Below are 15,019 nucleotides of genomic sequence, written 5' to 3' on the forward strand. Positions count from 1 at the left end.
AATCTTGCATAGATTTATGTTCCCAGGCTCCAGACTGGTGGAGACTTCTATGCTTTGCTGATATAATGCTCTCATTGTTTAGAAGGGGTACTAGATCGCTGGAGAGAAGCCAGTGGTAATAGGAAAGGGAAGGAAAAACATCAAAATAAATCTCCTACTACGCAGTGGCCACTATAAAAACTTGTCAATGACATCCTTTAATTAGTAAGTAATTATACCTTGGAATCCCTGAACACAACAAATTATCACTGTCATTTTCATAATCTAGAAAAGAGTGGGATATGAAAAGGTAAAGGAGTTGTGATATATTTCTCTTTCTTAGTCCTGTATTAGTTAGGCCTCCTGCTTCTAAAACAATTGGGAGTGACTTCCTTGCCTTCTACATTAAGAGATCTTTCCTGATAGCTATGTATTTGTTGTTCCCAGAAGTACTAGGAAGTAGACTTCATTCTTTATCTCTTGGACAACAGCAGCCCTTCCCCCTCTTTTCCCCAAATAAAGTGGTGAGAAGAACTCTAGAGCTGGAGTATATCTAATGCAAAGATCATCATCTTAGCACAGACCTTGTTCATCTTGTTTGAATTCTGTGTGATTTTAAAACATAACAGGGCCTTGGTGCACGCTGATTATAAAGAAACTAATTTGAATGAAATATGCTTTGCTCTCCTTTTGCAGCAAGTGGGATCCCAGCGTTTCAGTGTCAACATGCCTCACAAGTTCAGCATTCACAATTACAAAGTGCCCACCTTCTGTGACCACTGTGGTTCATTGCTCTGGGGTCTTTTGAGACAAGGTTTACAATGCAAAGGTAAGGATTACCACTTCAGAGCTTTTCTTTTTCTTTGTGAGTACAGTAGGCTTGGAAAGACTTCAAATTATTCTTTTCCCACGTGTACAAAAATGAATAGAAAGTAAATAACAGACTGCTGTGTAGGGATTGCCATCGTGGTTAGAAAATGGTCCTTTACCCTGTCTGCCAATCCAGCCAGTAACAGATGCAGAGGACAGAGGTGCAGAAACAGGCTTCACACTTGCTGCTGTGTAGGTTTACTGCCACATAGGAAATTGGAAGTTGAAAGAAAATTAGAAGCATGAGGATTTACATCCCATCAGCTTATGTGCTTTTTGTGTTTTCAGGTTTGTGGTGCTGATTGTTAAACTTTTTAAACATCATTATTGCAGCTACTTTTCTCTTTAATACTATCTTCAAAAATTAATATTAAGTATTGACTAGGCTAGGCAGAACCAGTCCTGTGCACCCATATCCGGAATAATAGGTATTCTATACTCAACTAAATCATCCTTTATGATGATCTGTTTAGCCCCTCTATTCCAGAAAGCAAAGGATTCATCATGTTCTGCAGCTTAAGGACTGTGTACTCTGTACAGTAGTGAAATTTTAGCTGGCTAACAGAAATGGTTGTTTCCGTATCTCCTTGTTTCAAGTAGATCTTTACGTTGTAAAAGAGGGAGAAAACAGTGCAAACAATTGCAAAGGAAAGAAACATTTTAGAAATAGTGAATAAAATACTTCAATTACTGGGTTGACGGGAATGATGTCATGAGATTGTCAGATGCTTAGAAAGTAGTACCTAATGGAATTACAAGTATTTTCATTCTGTTACACTTTAGAAATTGATAGGTCCATCTTCATAAATACAAAAATCATGTTACGTACACATTTCAACAGCAGAAATGTGGAGTCATATATATTGGTATAAACATGTAATCTATTCAACATATCCTTTGCAATATTTAAGATGAGACATAACTATGGGTGAAGGTCAGACCTAATGTTTCATGTCACAAATTGCTGAGCAGCAAGGGAAGGAAGGAATTTCTTCCATGGGAATCAGATAAACAGCGAGAACATTCTGAAATTCAAGCCTTCCCTTGTGATTCTAGCAAGTGACCACTGATAATATGTTAGACTCTAAATACTGTTACTTTAGTAACATTAAAGATTTTGTTCAAATGCTATCATAATTATGATGGAGATATGTTCAAAGAAGATTTTTCAATTAAACTTGGTTTTTTCTCCCTTTTTTAGTCAGAGCTATAGTATCTCTGCACTTAATCTATGAACAGATTAGTTCACTTTCATATTCTCTAATACCACAGTGGTTCATTTCCTCTTAACTGTAGAAAATAAACTTATTTCTCATATGTATGCATTTACTGCGTAGCAGATGCATAGAAACAGTAGTTCAGAGTGCCTATGTTGCTTTCTTTGCATTCATAAAATGAGTGCCTAGAAAAATGCAGTATTGTCTGCGTGAAACCTACAGCCCACCTGAGCTAGAAATGTCATTTTCTCCAGCCTTTGCTTTCTCTCTTAACAAGTGCAGAACAATGGTCCCTTCTTCAGGGATGCACTGGCTTGCCCAGTGTGGTTATTAACACCACGAAAAGTGTATTTCAAAGGTTTATTCTTTTGATTTTCACTGCTTATTCCTGACCTTCTCTTTACAAAAAGTCTCCTCAAGACTGTACAAAATTGTCCCGTTTGCAGTTCAGTTGCTCCATGTCCACTGTTACTGTCAGACATTTTACTTGCCACTGAGCTTTTGTCACCAAATATACATGCACTGAAAGTGCCATATGTAGCAATTTCTTTCTGCTCTTCTTGTGAGCTGAAATACGCTTGAAAAGGAAAGGTCCCGCTGTAGATACTGTGCCTGTATATAGGCTCAGAGGCAAATGTGGCTTGTTTCTTTAGGTCTTATATGGTGAAAGCGTTGTTGAAGAACAATATAATGAAATGCAGCTTTATAAATACATACTTTTTTGATTAATTTTTTTCTCTAAAAAGTAATGAAGTGGGGAATTTGAGCAATTGAACGTTAATCTAGTATTTAATTGTACTTGCAGTTTTGCTTGCTTTATGCCTTGCTCCACAAGAGGGCAGTGAAGTCTAAGATAAAATATGCCATCTGCTCCCAACAAATCCACCTTACGCTGTTTTTCAAGGAGCTATGTTCTCCCCTTGCCCCATAACCTGGAAGCAATGTAAGCTTTTTTTCCTCTTACTAGTTCACTAGTTTCAGGAGATGGCATTTAAGAGAAAGAGCTTGGTAAATGGATTGCCATGTAATGAAAGAAAGTGTCTAACAGTGCCAAAGACTTTTATTAAAACCAACACTGTTGGTTTTATACCTCCCTACATTAGGAGTTAATCTACTTGAGTAAAATAGAGTAAGAAGTAATAATATGTAAGAAGGAGTAAGATGCGTTCCAAGGCAGTATTTGATTTACTCTATTACTTTACATTTCATTGCAGTTTGCAAGATGAATGTACATCGACGCTGTGAAACAAATGTGGCACCAAACTGTGGAGTGGATGCTAGAGGCATAGCTAAAGTTCTTGCAGATCTTGGAGTCACTCCAGATAAGATCACTAATAGCGGGCAGAGGAGGAAAAAGGTAATATTACTATTTAGTGTCATGTAAAAAATGAGATAAGTATGGCTGATAGTAATTTTACTAGTTCGGGTTCAATCCCATTTACTTGCACAAGAATTTATTTTAAGTCATTAGGGAACTAAGGCTTTGGCTTTTGATTTATAAGTGAAAAACATCTATTCTGAATTTTTATATGAAATTTATTTTACCTGCTATAATTTTGCAAAACTGAAGTCTGTACAGAATTTGGAAGGATTTCCCCTTTTTAATTTTGAAGAAGGAGATTTGACAGAGAGTGCTTGACACAACTGTTCATAAAAACCATAAATGGCTCAGAATTGGCATTGGATAATTGATTGATTGAGACACAGCACTACTCTGTAACATTGTAAATGCTGATAAATGAGCAATGTGGTGATTCTCATGAAAAGGAGCTGTTTGCCAGTTGACAGTTCCTGAGTTATCGTCACTATTATAGGAAGAACTAGGCTGTTCCAGAAATAAAAACCGTAAGTCACACCAAGTGCCTCCAAACCTGATGGACTTATTCTGGATTCATAATATGTATCCTGGATCAGAATCTGACCTCATTTTCTAACTCTATTTGCATGATTATGACAGTAGACCCACTGCTCTCACTTACAGAAATAGGCAATTTTTACTATAATTTCTTAAAACATTGATATTTAGTTCTGTTCATTTTCCTGATTACTTCATACTTGGATCCCACGTACACTGTTTTAAAATGTTACAGAAGCATAGAAAGCTCAGGAATAAATTAATTTATCTGTGACTTCTGGGAAAAGATGTTGTCATGTTACTGCGTGAGTTTGCAGTGCTTGCTGGTACTTGTTGTAGTTAAATATATATACTGGATAGATTTTTACAGAGGTTCATGGTGACTATAAAAAACTTTGCCACCCACTTGGTATACCTATTGCATTTAGTTCATCTTGAGAACCTATTTTTCTTTAAACTGATAGTTCTTTTTCTGTTTATGGTCTCCATTTGGTGTGATGCCATCTACTGTATGGTTGAGGTCCTGCAAGTAGGAATCTATAGAACATTTTCATTTTCGTTCATACTTCTACTTGTGGATAATCTACTTGTGGATTACTGTTGTTAAATTAGCATGGGAGGATCTCATAGCTGAGTACCCATTTTGGAATTGTTCTTAGCTAATTGCAGGTGCAGAGACTCAACAACCGGTTCCTGGAAGTGCATCATCAGAAGAAGATAGGTCAAAGTCAGCACCAACTTCTCCATGTGATCAAGGTCAAACATCTCTTATTATTTCCTAATTGATACATATTGTCACATATTTTTCTTCTATATGAGGAGTAAAAAAGCTATCAGCTCCACTCTCTGTAGGACAAAACCAACAAAGTAGTTAACACTGTAGTTATGAACTGCAAAAACTTTTAAAAAAGCCCTAGTTCTCATTTCATTTACATCTGTGAAATTAAGTGGCTTTTAAAGGCTTTTAAAATTATAAAAGAGTCATCTTAAAATATTGAGTCCTTGCCTAATCAAATACCTTTATGTAAGGAGGTTATATATTGGAAGAATGAGACCATTTTAAATAGTACAGCAGAACCTGAGAGCGCATTTATCTATCTGAAAAGCCTCTATCTGTTAATAAATTTTTAAGAAGAATTTGCCTCCTTCCAATTCCGTGCTGAATGTTTATGATAATAAAAACTTCTGTCCAGTTAAGATATGCTAGCATGTCTTTGTGGTCTCCAGAGGCTTTGTTAAACCATGTTTCCTTGCAGTGATTTTTTTCATGCTTAGAGATTTGGAGACAAATATTTTAATCTTCACTGATATGACCTGATTTCAGTGAGTTGAACGGTCTGATGGACAGAACATGTATGTCATCAGTACTTTTAGAATCTGATCTGATTGTTGTTTTTAAAAATCATGTCTGGGAAATATCTTATGTGCCATCATGTGTAAACTGATGAGTGAAACATCTTACACCAAGGCATAGGAAGATGGGTACTTTTATATCAAATTATTTGAAAATTATTTAGAGTTGAGAAATGTCTTACCCTTATTTTTAGGGCAGAGACTTCCAAAGCTCCATGATAATAAGTACTGTAAGACTCTGAGTCCAGAGCTGATTTCACAGACAGCATTTTAGTTAAATAATATTTTTAAAATAACTGATATTTTGCTTAAAGTGAGAATAAGGAGTTTGTCGAAAATCTCATTTAAATTTCACTTTTGTAGCTGTCCAGTAAAGTTGTTGTTTCCAAGGGCATCAGGCAGAAGTACTATGCAAGAGGTTGAGGCAGACCCTGAGGATCACTCGTCACCAGGGCTCACTGTATTTAGCACTGAGAAACCTACTGAACCGTTTAGCACATCTACACGATTGCTGCTTAAAGTGGCATTAGGAAGTGGTCAAATACTTTATTGGCAGGCGTCTGATAAAAGCTGGAGCTGAGTAAGATGCTCCATTCATGTTGACTTCAAGGACTGGGACGTGCAACTATCCTTTGAACTTTTGAAGATACAATTCTGAAATACTTAAGCAGGAAGATGAGTAAGTGCTGCAGGAAGATAGGGGTATTCAAAACAAAGTATTACTCTGTGGTACAGGAACACCCAAAATCACTAAAACATCTATTTGGCCACTATTCTGACTTATCTGTCAAGTTTTGGGTATATCATTCTCTAGGGTTCATTTTAAAAGTCCACCCTTCCTGTTAGAGCAGGATTCTGGCTGATTACTGTAAGGTGGGGAAGCAGTTTGCTAAATAAGTATTCTTAACCACAGAATGCTCTACGCAGCACTCAGGGATGATGAATGTCCCTTCTCAAAACCAATGCAGACTAACACAGGCTGGTTTTTCTGATGATTGGTTAAAACACTTTTTCTCACATTTCCACAGAAATCAAAGAGCTGGAAAACAACATTAGGAAAGCGTTATCATTTGACAATCGGGGAGAGGAACACAGAGCAACAGCTACAACGTCAACAGACAACCAGCTTAACAAAACTGGGGAGAATGGTGAAAATGGGGAGGTCAAACAGGCCCAGTCCAAGCGAATAGGCCTTGAAGAGTTCAACTTCATCAAAGTATTAGGGAAAGGCAGCTTTGGCAAGGTGGGTAGCTTTTTCTTGACTGGTGTGTACCCTTTTTTTGACTGTACTCTTTGAAAGCATTCATAGTGACATTCAGAAAGTGCTTCCACCCCGAGGGTTTCCTCCCATTGGGTATAAGCAGCTTTTACCCCACAGATCAGGAATCAGCCTCCTGATCAGCTGGCATTTTCTGTTCTTTGCTCACTTCCTTAACTAGGGTCAAGCCTCTTGAAACAAAATGTCAATGTTTCACTATTTCAGAATATTGGTAATGAAGATGTACGTACAGTTACATACATACAGTTCAGCAAGGTAATTAGTTGTGGTCAAGTGAAAAGACAGCCCAGAAATAATGCTGTAGGGTTCCGAGTTCATTCCCTTTCTAGATAATACCCAGTTTAGGTTTACTTACTTCACAGAACAGTTTGTGTGCTTGTTTTAACTTAGTGGGTGTGTTCAGTGCTGGAGGAAGCAGACCTCAAGAATTTCCGCTCAGATAGGACGAGTGCAAGAGGCTTAGACAGTTGCCCAAAATACCATGTATGTGGCAAAGATGTAACTCACCAGATACCTTCCCACAGAAGGGAACTGATGAGGATAGAAGGGTGTCATGGTTTAACTCCAGCTGGCAGCCAGAACCACGCAGCCACTTGCTCACCACCCCCACCCCACCTCTAGTCTCCCCTCCGAGTTGCTACAGGGGAGAGAATCACAAGAGCAAAGGGAGGAAAAACTCAAGGGTTGAGACAAAGACAGTACAATAGGCCGAGCAAATTGTGTATTGGAAGCTGCACATACAAACAAAGCAAAACAAGAAGCCCACCCGCCACTTCCCATTGGCAGGCAGTTGCCCAGCCATCTCCAGGAAATCACAGCTCCATCTGCGTAATGGTCACCTGGGAAGACAAATGCCATAACTCTGACATCCTTCCTTTCCCCCTTCTTTCCCTAGCTTTATATACTGAGCATGATGTCACATGGTCAGCCTTTTGGTCAGCTGTCCTGGCTGTGTCCCCTCTCAACTTTTTGTGCACCCCCAGTCTGCTGCTGACTGGGCAGTGTGAGGAGCAGAAAAGGGTTTGAGTGTTTTGCAACAACTAAAAACATCAGTGTGCTATCAACAGCATTTCTCAGCCTTTTGGTCAGCTGTCCTGGCTGTGTCCCCTCTCAACTTTTTGTGCACCCCCAGTCTGCTGCTGACTGGGCAGTGTGAGGAGCAGAAAAGGGTTTGAGTGTTTTGCAACAACTAAAAACATTAGTGTGCTATCAACAGCATTTCTCATCCCAAATCCAAAACATAGCACCACACCAGCTGCTAGCAAGAAAGTTAACTCCATCCTGGCTGAACCCACGACAAAAGGACATTGCTCTATTTACAGGGCTCATGGATTTTTTTTCACAGTGCTGTGCACCGTGGAATCAAAGAGGACGACTGAAATATGAATCTGTTTCACAAATACAATCTTCCTTCCCTGAAATACGGGAAATGCAGATGCAGAGGGGAAGGGCTGAAGCAGTTCTTTTGTCTCCCTGTTTACTAATCCTTTCTCTGAAGATTACCCTGGCTCTAAGCCAGAACTGACCTTAAACAGAGTATAGGATTTGAACCTTAAACAATAGTAGTAGTTAGAGTCAACAACTTTAAAGTGCTCAGAATGGTACGTGGGATTGTATGCTAAGTTCATCACACACAAATCTCACGACCAAAAGTGGAAAATAAATTTCTGTTCTACATCAATTTCCTTCAGTTTCTATTTTTTGAGATCTCATTAACAGGCGCTCATAATGATATTTGTATGAGGGGATAAAAAAAAATTATTTTTTACATTCTTCACTAACAAAGAAAATCGATATAACCAGTTTCAAATTTAAAGAATACCAGAGGTATTTTTTTCTAAAATTACATTACTTTGCTTTTAATTTTATAAACATACAACTTTATTCAGGCAGGTATGTAACTGTCTTTATATTTCCAGTGCAGTCAAACTCATATGCAACCCTGCATTTATGGTATGTGTTGTTCATACATAAACAGAATTTCTGTTTGTTTTAGGTAATGTTAGCTGAGCTAAAAGGAAAAGATGAAGTATATGCAGTGAAGGTCTTGAAGAAAGATGTCATACTTCAAGATGATGATGTAGACTGTACAATGACAGAAAAGAGAATTCTGGCATTAGCACGGAAACACCCATACCTAACACAACTTTACTGCTGCTTCCAGACAAAGGTAAGCGACATGAACCTTTTACTGCTTTGTGCCCAAGGAATAATATTAACTATTTCCAGAATGAAAGACAGCAACATAAAAAATACAGCAATATTTTGAAAATATTTCTGAGAAGCTTTTGGCATTTCAGCAGCATTGAACAGGAGTACTGACTGCTGTTAAATAGCATAAATACTATTACCTTGTAAGTACCAGGAGATGGCAGCAAATGAGTTAAAAATTTTTTTAAAAACATGCATAAACTACAAAAGAACTACTGAGGTGCCATTTTCTGGATTTCTTCTGTACATTAATGTGGTGTATCATTCGTTGAGTTAAGTACAAATATTTTTAACATCTAGTATCCAGATTGAAAATTATAGTGATCTTGTCAGAAATGAGATTATGGCAGAACACTCATCTTTTCTACTTTCTTGTGCTGTGTATTATACAGCATATTCAAAAGAGAAAGAAAATAGGCATACTGCTGAGCAAATAAGTTCCTATAGTGCTAATGTCTCGCATGTGCTTGAGGAATAGGGAGAAGGAAAGGCAGAGAGCCGATATCGAGAACCTGTTCCCATGGTGTGTTCCTTGTTGGTAATTTTTGATACAGAATTCCTCTTCATAGCATATGTTTTGGATTTACTGCTTAAATGTAAGTGAACATTTCGAGGTTTAGCCGACTCTAGGATTTCTGAATCCTAGAAGTGCTGAAACCAGTTGTGTTCAAAGAGTATTTCTGAGTTTCATTTTTTAGTCCCTTATTTCTCTTGTCACTCAGCTGAGCTGACAGATTTTTACCTGATTATGCAGAAAGCTTTATGGACACAAAAAACCCCACAATGTGAATCTGGCTTGCATATAGAATACCGGTCATATATAATTTACTTTACAGAAGCATCCATTATTTTTGAATTGCCTGATAAAATATTTATTGTTTCAAAGCACTAAGGCTTGAACTTTTGCCTGTTGAACTAGATATGCCATTGACTACAACGAAATGAGTTTTTGACCTGTAGGGAATAAGTTTAAATGTTAGTATATACGTAGACATTGTTTTATATGTATGTTTTAAATAAAACTTTTGAGGGAAGTCAGCTTCCTTCAAACTACTCGGTTGGTTTTTTGCTTTCAGTCAAACACTACATTGGAGTATTTGAATCAATTTAATGGAAAAGTTTTGCAGAATAAATGAATAATTAAATTAGCATATTGAATGAAATTCAGAATTAGTAATGGTGTGTATGAGTGTATGTGTGTGTATTTGTAAATGCATACATATTTACATATTATAGCCAAAACTATGTATGGCATAAATGAGTAACTGCAATAATTATATGTGTAGAATAACAGAAAGGCTGTCAGGAAAGATAAATAGGGCAGTGGGAAAGCCATAGGAAAGTGGCTTAGTAGGATCAAGATTATAGTGTATTCAAATGCAGAAATAGCAAATCTTTCGTATGTTTATACAGTTCTTAAAAGAGCGAAAATGTGTGAGTTTTTTATATGCTTTGAAGTTTTATATGCTTTGACACAAAAAAATAGCCCAGGAAAGTGTGTATACAATTTATGTCTGCAGAGGATGTTTCATGTGCTCAGGCTTTCATTTCATTTGAATAGATGTGTGAACTTACATTTTAAATGTTTTAATGAATTATTTTAAAATCTATAACTAAAACTGAGCATATTATATCAGATGAAGAAAGTGATAAAAAGATTGTACTGGTGTGAGGGACACACTGAACTGAGAGAGACTTTCAGGAGCAAGGCAGAGCACAGTTCCTGAAGTATAAACTTAAGTATCACCAGCTTTATGTGAACCATGTGGCAGAACATCGGTAAAGATCAGTTTTACGTTAAGTGAATTATGGCAGAAGATTCTCCTGCTACTTCTCTGGTTTTCTGGACATTTCATTCCTTTTGTATTTCTCATCTGTTCTCCCCTCTTTTTTGTATCATGCTTTCTGCCTTCCTCCCTGCTCTTCAAAGCCTTTCGTCAAAGTAAGATATTTAGAAATTCTTCTCACCGCCTTCTCTCTTCCCAGATCTCTTGACCAGAGAGAGACTATAGTTTGGGGCTTTGCTTGAACTCAGAGGTACTCATAGTTATGTGATTTACAGTTATGAGTCATAGGCAAGTGACTCTTATCAACCAACCAAAACTATACCTAGTGATACCCAATCAAATTACAAGTCCACAGATGAAAAACTGAAGGGTTTTTCTGAGCATAGCAGATGAACAATTTGCAAAGGAGTCTTTTTAAAGAAACAAAAAACTAAAACACGTATACAAGCAAAAGCAATACATCTGCTAAAGCTATAAATTATTTATGAATGACAACAAATGAAAATGTACCAAGTAAATAGTCACTAAATTATTTGCTCAGGTTCAATGGAAAAGCAGGTAGAAAAACTTGCTTGAACAAACATGGTCTGTGGTTAAAATAGCTTTACTGAGACAAAGGCTATTGTACAATAGAGTTTAAAATGTGTTTAACAGTAGTGTTTAGTTACTTACGCTGCAATTGTATGCCGTGCTATGGCTGCTGTACTTTGCAGAACTGGTCCTTGAAGTGATCACGCAGGAATTAAGTTTTACACTTCAAGTAGAGCATATTTGTCGTATACACCCTGACTTAATGGGAAGATTGACTCGGTATTCATTGTCAAAGCACTCAGAGATTGACTTTGTGGAATGAGATTACTTGCTTTGTTCCTCTTCCACAAAAATGTGAATGTATGAGCTTCACTTTATATATTGTAGTGTTTTCGATCAGTAATAAGGTGAAGACACTGTAGAAAAGTTGCCTGATAAGCTTTTTACAGTAAGTACGCTACAGTATTATTTGTTTTTTACATGGAGCAGACTTTTCATTAGTATCATTTACTAAATGATGCTATCATTATCACAAGTAAGGGATCATATTTAAAATTATCTTGTAATTCAGCGATTGTGCCAAATAATGGTTCATAACAGCATACCTTATACATTAATGTGTTTTTAGCCCTATACATGTGAATTTACTTGTAGCAGTTCCACCTACCTTCCTTATTTTAAAGCAATATTCTTTGGCTTGGGATTTCTCAATTTCCTTCTTAATCCAAAAGCTAACTTTGATCAAATCAGTTTACTTTAAGCTTGTCAAAAAATGAGCCACCCAAAACCTCAACATTCTACATTAAAATTATATGTCACAGTTGGATAGTATTTTTCAACACTCCTATACTCTGGCACCATTTCCCTTCTTGTTTTGCCACGATATGGTCAATGCATCTATCAATGTATTCAGAGGTTTGAGTTCTGTTTCTCTTGTGACCTGTCGGCTGGGATATAAATGAAGAATACTGTGTTCTGTATTCAGCACTCCTGTAGCGAAACTTGCCCAAGGGCTAGCATACAGGGTACAGCATTTTTGTAATAGCTGACCTTTGCTTATCATCATCTTTGATTTATTCAGGACTTCATGGTGTCCTTTATTGAGAAAATGTTGGGCTTTTTCAGGACTACTACTGTTTACATTCTATTTTCAGTCTTCCTGCTATCTTCTCGTCTTCTGTGTGCTGGTTCCTTGTGTTTTCAGTAAGGAGTATCGTTTCTGACAATAACGCTGATGCTGCCCTGTTCCTCTCTCCTGTGTCCTTTTCACTCCAACCTCATACCAGGCTTCAGTGGTTGACTATGGAACAGTTTCAACATTAGGTTTTACTGATAATGCTTCAGTCAGGTGGCTGGCAAAGTGGGGTTAGATATTTCTAGAGATATTTTCTCTGAAGACATTCTTTTATTTGCGGTACTTCATTTACAGTTGGAAGTTTCAGAACTGTGAAAATTAGTCTTCTTTTAATGGAAAGTGGAGATTCTACAAAATAAAGGTATAACTATCTTCACTTTACTTAACACTTTCTAGACCTCTACCCTTTGAGATGCATACAAATATATGTGCACATCGTATAATTTATAATGAATTATCTTAATAGATACTTTAGAAATAAAATGTTTTTAAAATTAAGGCAGTGAAAGCTTTATTACATAATTCATTATAAATTTAGAAGACTAGAAAGCTACTGCTTTTAACATCTACCATCTGCTTTTTTTATCCAACTTCATGAAATTAGATAAATTTGGAACTAGTGCTCTCCTGCTCTTTTCAGAGTACTATCTTCAATACAGACACAGTAGAGTGTACTGTTAGTACAGAGCAATGTTCCTGTTGAATGATAAAATTACATAACTTATAAAGGACCCTTAGCATTACAGCTATTTCTATTAGAGAAAACAAGTCATTAACTGAAGGATAGAGAAAGTCAGAAAGTCAGTTACTACAGGTAATAGACTTATTTCACTCATAAAAACTTCTTTTTTTTCCTTACAATTGTCTGCATGTTAATGCAGTGTTGTCTATTCATAGCATAGCTCCTGAGCTGACCTTCAAGGCCATTCAGTTCTTTCCTGTATTCTGGTGTTGTAAAGTAGAGATTATCCACGCGACAGGGGTAGAACTGAAGGACATCTAGGAAAGGGCTGTAGTGACCCTAGTACAACTGTGTTGATCCCTTAACTGTTGTGTTCTACCTGGTGGCTTACTAGTGGTTTCTCCTAGATTGTGAGCACTGTGCATCAGGTACTATTAGTTTCTGCACATGTGCACGGTATCTAGCACATTTTGGGTAATGCTGGGAGGCTGGTGCTTACAAAGCTAAGACTTTGGAGATTTTGTTCCAGTTTCAGCTGTCACAATGTTCCTTTGTGATTTCTGGCAAATCTCTGAACCTCTTTCTGCCTCAGACCCTTCTGTAAACACCAAGAGTAATCAGACCTTCTACTCATGGCTTGCATTTGAATGTTTCCAAGGAGGGTTTGGAAGTCCAGTAGTACAATATTATTACATTGTACGAGGATCAGTATGGAAAAGTGCAACTTTGCAAAAGGTGTAAAATGGAGTTACATTTTTTAAGTGGTTTGTTTTATTTGTGTAAGAAAATGTAAAACATCAAAAAGGAAAAAGAATCATATGCTTATGATGTCTTTAATCATGCTTTCTAAATTAATATAAGAAGAATGTGACCAAAACTGTCTTTGGTAATATAAAAGCAAGTCTTATTTCTCTTACGTGTATTTCTACAAAAAAGTAAATGTCTTCTGTAATAATAGCTCAGAGGAGTGTCATTTATGATATACAGTGCAAATTAACCTAACTGACTGGCCACTGTTACATTCATCTGGGACTAATTAAAGCTTATAATCCATTTTATCTGGTATTCTTCTACTTTTGTTGCTAAGCAGCTAAAGCCATTATGCAGATATTGCTATATGGGTGTAATCTGTTTAGCGCAAGTTTGCGTTGCCTTTTATTACTGATTAGTGTCAAATTAGAACTTTTTAGGGCCTGATTCTGTTCATTATTATTCCTGCTTCAGTGAATTTGTACATGTGTGAGACAAAAGACTAAATTAGCCCCTGTATTTTTAGCTACTTCAGTGCTAAAATATGTTAATAAAAATTTAAATATAAAATTGTTGAAAAAGATTTCCTAATAGTGAGTGGTAACTGGTAAAAAGGTAGAATAAAATGGTAGGTAAGCATGGAACACTGTTACTTATACTGTTTATATTATGGTATCTTTTATACACATTTCTACATATTTATATTCAAACTCAATTTTAATATTTTATTTACTTGTATTATTATATATGTGTATATACAGAATATGTGCGATAGTAGCTATTTTTAAATTCCCAGCTGGTTTCTACAAGCAGTCCATGACATAAGAAAATAAATGAACTGATATTGACTCATTCTTCAGAATATTTCATGAAGCACTAGAAATTTGAGTGATATATGGTCATGTCTCAGATATCATACAGTCAAGAAGTCATGTAAATACATGAAATTTAGGCAGAAAAAGGGTTTTCAGAAATTTGGGTGCTGTGAGTGTTAAATTTAGATTTCCTGTTGACTGCTACACAGTACGAATACGTTGACCGTGATCACTGTATTGTCTAAAAGTAGACACTCTGGTCAAGAATAGTTGGAACGGTGAAGCTGATGATTAAATACTGTAATCATTGTCTCTCACACACACAGGCCCCTGTTTCCAGCATGATGACCTGGTTTTGGGAAACGTGCTATTATGCTGCTCAGTTATTGCTTGCTGCTCTTAAGGATTATTAAAGCCTGGTTAGCTCACTGAAGATTCATTGTTCACATTAGTCCTTTTAGTGTTAAACTTCAAGTCAGGCTATCAGTGCAGCCAGGCTCATCAAGGGCCTGTAGGAGAAATTACTCCTCCAGCATCAATCAGAAGAGTCTAAAT

The 15,019-nt window shown here is 36.7% G+C and overlaps 1 protein-coding gene across 2 annotated transcripts in view; it reads left to right on the top strand.

Annotated features, from left to right (window-relative positions):
• PRKCE (protein kinase C, epsilon) overlaps positions 1-15,019 on the top strand; it is a 295,554-nt gene that overhangs the window by 185,519 nt on the left and 95,016 nt on the right. For both annotated transcript variants that reach the window (XM_014950985.1, XM_014950984.1), the window contains exons 6-10: positions 676-808; positions 3,281-3,423; positions 4,581-4,677; positions 6,303-6,517; positions 8,550-8,723. In XM_014950985.1, the coding sequence (XP_014806471.1) occupies positions 676-808; positions 3,281-3,423; positions 4,581-4,677; positions 6,303-6,517; positions 8,550-8,723 (762 nt within the window). The remainder of the gene's footprint in view (positions 1-675; positions 809-3,280; positions 3,424-4,580; positions 4,678-6,302; positions 6,518-8,549; positions 8,724-15,019) is intronic.

The sequence above is a fragment of the Calidris pugnax genome, unplaced genomic scaffold, assembly GCF_001431845.1.
Source record: "Calidris pugnax isolate Ruff unplaced genomic scaffold, ASM143184v1 scaffold24, whole genome shotgun sequence".
In the NCBI taxonomy this organism is placed as follows: domain Eukaryota; kingdom Metazoa; phylum Chordata; class Aves; order Charadriiformes; family Scolopacidae; genus Calidris; species Calidris pugnax.